At 30.4% G+C, this 10,533-nt stretch overlaps 2 protein-coding genes across 2 annotated transcripts; both read left to right on the plus strand.

The window, feature by feature from the left end:
• Nucleotides 1-313: 313 nt before the first annotated feature.
• Nucleotides 314-835, plus strand: LOC136091056 (uncharacterized). Its single transcript, XM_065818040.1, has one exon. It carries the CDS (start codon nt 314-316, stop codon nt 833-835), a length of 522 nt encoding a protein of 173 aa, XP_065674112.1.
• Nucleotides 836-7,366: 6,531 nt separating this feature from the next.
• Nucleotides 7,367-9,487, plus strand: LOC136091057 (uncharacterized). The gene is made up of 4 exons (XM_065818041.1): nt 7,367-7,658; nt 7,927-8,688; nt 8,806-9,162; nt 9,213-9,487. The coding sequence occupies exons 1-4, from the start codon at nt 7,367-7,369 to the stop codon at nt 9,485-9,487; spliced, it is 1,686 nt and encodes a 561-aa protein (XP_065674113.1).
• The last annotated feature ends 1,046 nt before the right edge of the window (nt 9,488-10,533 follow it).

Raw genomic sequence — 10,533 nt, forward strand, 5'->3', positions numbered from 1 at the left:
AGTGAAAGTAATAAACTCAAAGTCGGTTGTATCCCCATGGATGACCAAAGGCCTACTAAAATCATCAAGAAAAAAACAAAAATTGTATGATAAATATTTAAAAAATAAAACTTATAAAAATGAAACTAATTACAAAAATTATAAAAGTTTATTTGAAAAAACTAAAAACCGATCAAAAGTAAATTACTATGCTAAACTGCTTGAAAAAAACAAAGGAAACCCTCAAAAAACTTGTAGTGTTATTAGAGACTTAATTCGGAAAAATAAAGTTAAAAAAAATAACTTACCGCAAAAACTTATTATTGAGGGAAAAATGATTTATCATAAAGAAGTTATTATTGAGAAATTAAACAATTTTTTTCTTGATGTTGGCCCAAACCTAGCAGCGAAAATTCCAGTTGGTCAAAAAAAAATTGATTCATATCTTGCAACAACTGATTTAATTATGGAAGAACCGATTTTAACCAAAAGTGAACTACATACTGCTTTTAATAGTCTGAAAAAAAATAAAAGTGCAGGTATAGATCAAATTAATGTTAATGTAATTAAATCTGTTTTTGATATTATCGAACCCTCATTATTCCATATTTTTAATCTCTCCCTTAAATCAGGTCATATTCCAGATAAATTTAAAATTGCAAAAATAACACCTATTTTCAAATCTGGCGATGAGACCAATATTTCAAACTACAGACCAATCTCAGTCTTACCCTGCTTTTCTAAACTAATTGAACGCATTATGTACAACAGACTTTATAAATATCTATCTGAAAATAAGATTTTATATAAAAATCAATACGATTTTAAAAAAATCATTTTACTAACCATGCAATAATTGAAATGGTCAAGCATATATCAAATGGATTTAATAGCGATTGCTATACAATAGGGGTTTTTGTTGATTTATCCAACGCTTTCGACACAGTAAATCATGAAATTCTTTTGAAAAAATTAGAAAACTATGGTGTTAAAAATCAAAGTTTACTTTGATTTAAATCATACTTAACTAAGAGAAAGCAATTTGTACTTAAAGAAACAAAAGACTCAAAAAACGACCTAATAACTTGTGGAGTACCCCAAGGTTATATTTTGGGACCATTATTGTTCTTACTTTATATAAATGACTTATACTTATCATCAAAAGTATTAAATACTATCTCATTTGCAGATGACACTAATTTGTTTTATTCTCGCAAAGATATTACTGTTCTTTTTAAAATATTTAACGAAGAATAAGATAAGATCAATGAATGGTTTATAAGTAACCGACTATAATTAAATGTAGAGAAAACAAAATTTATCCTATTCCATAAACCTAGTAACATAAACCATAAAGCCGAGAATATTCCTCTTAAACTACCCAATCTTTTAATCAATAACAAAATAATTAAAAGGGAATTGACTACAAAATTTCTGTGAGTGCTTTAAGATGAAAAGTTGTCATAGAAGTTTCATATTAAATATATTGAAGGTAAGATCTCAAAAAATATTGCCGTGTCATACCGAACAAAACCTTTTCTTAATAATGAGTTTTAAAAAAGTTTATATTCTTTGTTTATACACATGTATTTTTCATAGTGTAACATTTCCTGGGGTAGCACTAATCACGCTAAACTCAAAAAAATTTATGGCAAACAAAAACATGCTTGAAGGATAGTATTTGTGGCAAATAGAAAAACACAATGCGAACCTCTCTAACGTCAGCTTGGAGCTTTAAATATTTATAAGCTTAATATTCATCAAGTAATGTTATTAATGTTTAAAGCAAAAGTTGGGTTTTCTCCAGTAGCATTTCAATCCTACTTTAATGAAATCTCCCATAAATATCCATCCAAATTTACAGTGAATAACTTTGTGGTTCCCATTAACCTTCTTAAATTAAGTTCGTACCGAATTTAATATCCAATCTTTAGTAGAAAATTAAACTTCGTTTTAAACTGCACTTTGCAAAGTTTTAAGGATGATTCAAAACGGTATTTACTGAACATGGAATTTGATATATTAGATTTTAAGTGTCTTTTTTGAAAACAATTTAAAGGTTTGGACTGAATCGCTTGAAAATAAATTAAATCTTTATCACTTTCTTTAGCTTTTATTAAAATGGTTTGTAACCATTAGTATAAAAGATAACGAAAATAAAATTGTTATTTTCGTTTTTATGTTTGATGATATTAAATAATCAGCCCAAATACTTATTTTTACATATATTGCTTTTTTTTTTTTAATTAAACAACGCAATTCTAATTCGTGTTTTGATTTCTTTTATGATTTTCTGTCTTTTTTACTTTTTATTTTTAAAATTATTCTGCTGGAAGATTGTTAGCAACAAATTATTTTATTGTTGAAGTATTTGATTTGTTTTTGTTTATATATTTATACTGTCTTTTTGTCTTTTATCATTTATTGTGCATGTAAATTTTTGTGTGACGGGGCTCGGTGATAAGACAAGCTGTCTTTTTCTTGCTCCGGCCAGGATTTTTCTTTTATTGTAATTTCTTTTTTGTATTATTTATCAACGGCGAAATAAGCAAATAATAAAAAAATAAAAATACATATATATATATATATATATGTATGTATTTATATCAGGGTGTTAGCTAGCCCAATGGTGCCGCGTATAACGCGGAATTCACAATGGGCCTAAAGCTTCCATAAGTGGATGACCTTTTTTTTTTCGTGTGTTTTTAAGTTTTTTAGGACCTTTTCTAAAAAATTCCTTATATTTTCTAGAACAACAATAAAACTTCCCAATACGGCAAAAACACGATATAAAATTTATTTCTGGCTAACGCCCTGTATATATATATATATATATATATATATATATATATATATATATATGTATATATATATAAATATATATATATATATATATATATATATATATATATATATATATATATATTAGGTATATGAATTTTTTTCAAGATACTAGGCGTGTCTCTTAATTAAATGAAATTTTATTTAAATAGAACGAATAGATGTTTCATTTTGACATATTTTGAAAAAAGGTCACCCCAAAACCAAAAAATCGAATTTTCAATAGGTACACTTTTGTACAGTAAATGAATATTAAAGGCTGAAGATGTTGTAAGAGTCATACTCCTGTTGTTATTTTATTTATTTATGCAACATGTACTGTGAAATAACAAAAAACATTATGTGATACATAATTATACAAGTATTACAAAATTAACAGTATCAAAGCGTCTAGTACAACAATATACATAACTGTCTGTGTCTATAGGCCTACTGTGTTTAGTACATGGGTCACATGATGCTCACGTCTCATAAAGAGTCTAGCGCTTATTACTTAGAATGAATCGAAGTTGCAGTTTGTCTTTCTTTCTGCAGGAAGCATACAGGTCTTGCATCACCTTGATTGCACGTTCAGCTATCTGATTACTTCGTGGTATGTCGATGACGGATGGCTCTTTCTTCCAGTGATTTTTGAATGACTGCAATGCCTTTTTGTAAGGCTTCAATACATCAGATAAATTCTTGAAGTCATTGTCATTGTACTTTTGACTACTAAACCATTGTTCTGCCCACTCATATGAAATGAACCTGCAAACCTTCTCCAAATTCTTTCTCGCTTCAGGCATAAGAATGAACGCCAGAATGGCGAGAATGGCTCTTGAGTTCCATCTGGCATTGCTCATATTAGGAATGTTCTGAAAGTGAATCAGAGGGAAGTTTCTTTGTTCTTCATAGAACCTAAACACTCTTGTTAAATGGTACAAAAACTTCATATCGTCTCTCCACCCTGATTTATCAAGAATTTCTACAGTTCCATTCACAAACTTATCCTTCAGTTCATCATACTTATTCAACAGTTCAGACACAAATGGGTATTCAATGTTTGAAGATTTGGTATCACCCCCAAGTTCTTCGTCCATCACCAGACGGAGAATCCTGTCTAGTACGTGATGCTGACAACCGATAAATTGTGGTATTGTGATACCCTTTAATTTAAACATTCGTTGCAACTTCACAACAACTCCATTTCTCTTCCCAGTATTGACGTTTGTTGTATCAGTAATGATCATCTTAATTGAATTTCACAAATTGTATTCATCAATAAGTTTGGCAATTTTTTCAGCAACAGTTTCAGCTTTGCCATCTTTTAAACGCAGTGCATCAAGTTTCACGTCAGTTCTTTCATTCTGAAGTACAACTACCTGATATTCCTTATCATCTATTCGTTTGCCGTCAAAGTGTAAGGACCACTGTTCTATTAAGTTGTTGTATCATTTCTTTTTTTAATTTACCTGCCTCTTTGAATATGGACTTGTAAATTGCTGATTGACTTGGAGTTGGAATATCAATACCTTGTTGTGATAATACATTGCATATTTTAGCAGCTTTCTTTGTGGAAACTCCACTTGATGTAACCATACTTACAGCAAATTTACTTTTGTAGTGCTTTCTAGTTTTTCTCTGAGTGTCCTCATCATCGTCTTTATCACCGTCGTCGTCTTCATCATCTTCACTCTTACTTTTGCAGTTTTCAGATTCAGTACCACTGTCTGTGGTAGACAGGACTTGTGATGTGGAAGGTATTGCTGTTCCAGACTGGACTTTCCTTCTCTTGGAAGGGTGAATGGTTTCTTTACTTGCCACTTGTCCTGTTGAGTACCCCACCTGTCATTTACTTTCTTTTTGTAGGTGGTATAGACGTTTATCTTCCGAGGATAACCACTGGCCATTCACTTTCGTGATGTCAAATAATGCATTGAGAACATCATATTTTCCACGCTTGACACATTCATCATAGACCTTCAGCACCTTCATAAGCTTTGCTCTTATCACTTGATCAGACACACGTGGAAAATTCAGTTTATTGTCCCACAAGTTTGTAATTTCCTTAGAAATTTGGTCTATTCGTTCTTTTCTTCCTTTAACATATGCTCCGAGAAACTGGTATCTTCCTACGATCTGCAATTGAAGTGGTATTCTGGATTTTTCATCGAGTGAATGTTCTTCTACAGCCACGCTTCCTCTTCTTCTGTGTGACTCTTGAAATCTCACCAAATTTTTAGTCCAAGTCTTCTTGTTCTTTGTTACTGTGGTATGACTTTTCTTGTGAGACATCATATAATATTGTTACGACTTTACGGATAGCTGAGCGTAAATATCCGTTTAATAAAGTCGTTTAATTAATAAAATACTTTAACTGTATAGTAATCCAATTATAGTTTGATAATCCAGTCAATGTTGATAACAGTTCGATAATCCAGTCCGTATCCTAACGATAATGCTACAACTACTTATACTTCGTACACTTACAGCGTCTTTAGTTCGCTACAAAAGTTCCTTATTAGCTCAGTTACACGCAGAGTACTTCATAGAACTATTCACATTATCAACACTGAGCTCTGACAGCAGCTCGCTTATATAATTATTTAGAGCTTCCAGAATGTTCTACTAAGTTCTATAAACTTCTACAGTCTGTTACAGTCGTCTATATCACCGTGGTAACACAATGACGTCATCACATAACAATTCCAAGTATTTGCCGGAACACGGCCGTTTCGTTGCCATGGTAACGTGTGGCGTTATATTTATAAATTTATAATAAAATAATGAAATAAATAGAATTAAGCTGAGAATTAAGCTTAAGATTAAAACATCGGTCAAAAATGAATGTATAAAAATGGTAAATCAAATTTTTATTTTGGGGTGACCTTTTTTTGTTGCAGAAAGCTATTTGGGCCTTTTTTCATGATTTTAGGTAAAAGTTCATCGATTTATGATACAGGAAACATTTTATTTGAAAAAAAATTAAAAAGTCATATCCCTAATATATATATATATATATATATATATATATATATATATATATATATATATATATATATATTAGGGTGGAGCGCCTTTCATAGCAAAAAAAAAAAAGTTTAAAAGTCAATATTCCTGAGACACAAATCTATGTCTATTATTTATAAGATAAAAGTAAAAAAATATTTTTAGATTTTAATGAGATCTTGAGGTTCCTCTTTGGATTTTAAACTTTTATTAATTTTTTTTTATTTAAACCATATTAACCTTACACTCAAAAAAAGCAGAAAATATGTTTTTTTTATAAATAATTTCATTTTAAAAAAAATTTTGGTGAAAAAAATATTTGCAAAATTATACCTAAAACCCCCGTTTTGTCTTCAACAAAACGGGGGTTTTAGGTATAATATTGTATAGGGTTTTTTATAGAAAAAAATACTCTATTTTTATATTTTTTAAGCTTTAAATAAAAACAAAGATCCTTTTTGAAGTCAGCATGATATTCTGCTTATTTTAAGTACCAGGTTGATAGAATTTAGAAAAAAAAAATTTCAACAATATTAGGACCCGTCAAAAATTTAGAATCCAAAGAGGAACCTCAAGAACTTATCTAAATTAAAAAAAAAATTTAAGGTTCTTTTTCCACCAAAAGACATCGATTCGCAGCTCAGGCAAATCAACTTTCAAAATTTTTAAAAATTGGTTTACAATAATATATATATATATATATATATATATATATATATATATATATATATATATATATATATATATATATATATATATATTATATATATATATATATATATATATATATATATATATATATATATATATATATATATATATATATATGTATATCCTTGGAGTTGCAGCAGCGTCATAGTTTGGGTGTCGGAGGGGGTTGATTTACAAACCTGCGTTAATAACCTGTTTTGTATATAACGCATTTATAAGTTTTATTATGCGTTTTATTAGAAACACTTTACTGTTTCTAATATAAAAGTATATTTGTTTGTTTTTAAATTTTTTTTATTAGAAACAAAATAAATTTTAACTTTTTTTTATAAGTCTTTGCTAATATGGTTGCAGGTTTTTCTTAACTTTAATTAAATAAACTTAAGAAAAAGTAATACAGGTGTATTACTTTTGATGATGGCAAATTAATTTTATTTTGCATTTATTTGGCTTCTTTATTTTATAATTTTTCGAATAAGATTTTTTTAGTTATTTATTAGGTTTTTTTATTTTATTGTTTACTTTGGGTAGTAAAACAAAGAAATAATTAGTTTTGCTTAGATAAATATGTTTAGTGATAATGATGACATTGAAATGGATGATAGACTCGATAAAGTTATGTATTTATGATGATGTAAGTGCTATAAGGCGTGTTGAAAATAATCGTAGACGAAATGAAAGAAATAGACTTAGGCGATATGAAATTAATCATTTACAAAATGAAAGAAATAGGCTAAATCGAGGTGAAGTTAATCATTGCCAAAATGTAAGAAAATCTGTTCGACAAGGACGAATGTATTCTATAGCAAGAAGTAATGCTATTTCAGATTAAAACTATTTAGGAGAAATGAATCAAATTTGTCAGCACTGTGGTGCTAAGAAAATTCCAGATGAAACACATTTTCTATGTTGCCATAATGGTAAGGTAGCTTTTCCTCCACTCTCACCATTTACACAAGTTTTACAGGATTTATTTACAGGGAAATATGTAGATCGTAATGCTAATGGTAATTTTTTAAAACATATTCGAAATTATAATGCCTGTCTTTCTTTCGCTTCTTTTAAAGCAACTGTAGTTCAACCAATAAATCATGGGCCTCCATATTTTAAAATATGTGGCCAGATTTATCATCGTGTAGGTAATCTTAGGCCAGATCAAGAAATTCCACCAATATATTCTCAGCTATATATATATATGATCCACTTGCAGCAGTAAATTTTAGAATGCCACAAGTGGTAATGATCTTTGTTTACGTGATTTAATGTTTCAATCGCAAACTATAATTACTGAACAAAGTTCATTTGCTCTTGCATTTAAAAATATGGCTGAAGTAGAAGATGAAGAAATTCGTCAAGCGCCTATAGAAGGTCGCCAAGCTTCTGTTGTAAAAATGTCTTAACTTGAAGGGGGTGAGAGACGTCGCTATAATCTACCTTCACACGATGAAGTTGCAGTTGTATTTGTTGGCGAAGTTGGTGCTCTCCCAACTTCCAGGGATGTTTTTATTTACCCAAGAGGTCATCTTTTAAAAATTGTATCAAGTAAGTCAGTCAATTTAGATCGTATGATTTATCCTCTCTTTTTCCCAAGAGGTGGTGCTGGTTGGCATAATCAGTTAGTGCATAACCCTGCGCGTGCCACACTGGTTAGAAATCATGTTACATTATCTCAGTTCTACAATTATAGACTTTCTATTCGGCAATTTTTCTGTTTATTATTTTATGGCAAGAAACTATTTCAGCAATATGGTGTAGATGCATATGTAAATATTGATGGCCAGTGTCTTGCTTTTATCAGAAATAATCAAAATAAACTGAGAAGCGAGCAGTATGATGCCTTAAATGAACATCTTAACAAAATTGCGAACGAACGTAATGTTAGACCAGGGCGAGTAGTTATTTTGCCATCATCTTATGTAGGAAGTCCTAGAGCTTTAAAAAAAATTTTTGAAGATGCTATGGCAATTATTAAAAAGTATGGTAAACCAGATCTTTTTATTACTTTTACTTGCAACCCAAAATGGTGTGAAATAACAGAAAATTTATATCCAGGTCAGACTCCAAATGATAGACCTGATTTGGTCACTCGAGTATTTAAACTCAAGTTAAATAACCTCAATGATATATTCAAACATGGTGTAATAGGCAAAAGTTGTTACGCATGTTCAGGTTATTGAGTTTCAAAAGCGTGGTTTGCCGCATGCCCACATTTTACTTTATTTAGCCAATGATGATAAACTTGAAACAGCACAGGATATCAATAATTAATATGTGCATTAACTCCAGATCTGGTTGTTAATCGTGAACTTTATGATATTATTAAAGCTTGCATGATTCACGACCCATGTGGGATACTGATTCCTAATTCTCCCTGCATAAAAGATAAAGTGCGCAGCAAAAACTATCCTAAAGAATTTAATGCCAACACAGTAGCCGTTCAGAATGGTTATCCACAATATAGACGTCACGATGATGGGCTGGTTATCAATTTTAAAGGCAACAATGTAGATAACCGTTGGATGGTACCTTACAATCCTTGGTTATCTAAGGAATATGAAGCCCACATTAATGTTGAAACTTGCATGTCTGTAAAGGCTGTTAAATATTTGTACAAATACATATACAAAGGGCATGATTGTGCGAGTCTTTTAATAAATGAACAGGTTAATCACAATGAAGTAAATATTTTTTAGATTGTCGTTATGTTAGTGCACCTGAGGCACTGTGGCGAATATTTGAGTATCCTATAGTTAATATGTCACACACTATTTTTCGTCTTAAGATTCATCTTCCTGAGAATCAGATAGTGAATTTTAGAGAAGGAGAAGAACAAGTAGCTTTACATCGTGCTGCCCAACGCGATACACACCGTTTGTATCTTTGGAATACATACAAAGTTTTTATGATGGAGGATTTCATTCATCGCCAAGTTCCATTTATATTAGCTAAACAAGCTACTCCTCGTTAAATTAAAAAGATTATTATTCAAAGTGGTAAAACGCTATCTGATTTTAATTTGCCTGTTGTTGATGAATTCATAGATTTTAATCTAGAAAATTTAAATGATAATGTTCAGCAATTAATTGACGAAGCTAATAGAATGAGACCACTTCCTAATGTCAATCAATTAAATGTAAGTAATGTTGTCCTTGCTGCATTGAACGAGCAACTAAGTGTAGGAAATCAACATTCTAGATTTTTTTTATGGATGGACCAGCTGATAGTTAAAAAACGTTTAGGTATAATTATTTGGTTTCTGAAACCATAAGAAGGGGTTTTAAATCTGCTACAGCTGCATGGACTGACATTGCAGCAACTCTTCTTACAAATGAATCTACGTTGCATGGTTTATTCAAAATTCCTGTCCCAATATTGGATAACAGCACATGTAATGTAATCCCTAACTCTATACATGGACATATTTTAAAACAAGTTAGTTTGTTTTGCTTGATAAAAAATTCATGATACCTAAACATGCCTTAAATGCAACTGATAGGTTGTTAAAAGATGTTTGCAACAACAACTTTCCGTTTGGAGTCATTCTTTTTGGTGGTGACTTCAGGCAAATACTGCCAGTTGTAAAAAGAGGACAACCAGCTGAAATTGTAGAATCGTGTATAAAATCTTCCTTACAGTGGCGATGGGTGCAGAAATTTACATTAACTGAAAATATGAGAGTACATGATGGGGAAAGAGAATTTTCCCAATGGCTAATAAAACTTGGTAGTGGAACAATGCCTGTCAAAGAGGAGGATCCTTTTAAAGGATGCATTGAAATACCAAATCGGTGCATTATTAGAGAAAATAAATTGGTTTTTGAAAAGATTTTTGGAGATGCTGATCAAAATGATTATTCTAAACGCGAGATTTTAACACCAACTAATGTTGATTTATTATCAATCAATTAAGAAGTGCTTGAATGTCTGCCGGGTGAGGTTTCAACAAAATCATTATTCTAAACGCGTGATTTTAACACCAACTAATGTTGATTTATTATCAATCAATTAAGAAGTG

The sequence above is a fragment of the Hydra vulgaris genome, chromosome 14 (genome assembly GCF_038396675.1).
Source record: "Hydra vulgaris chromosome 14, alternate assembly HydraT2T_AEP".
Lineage (NCBI taxonomy): Eukaryota > Metazoa > Cnidaria > Hydrozoa > Anthoathecata > Hydridae > Hydra > Hydra vulgaris.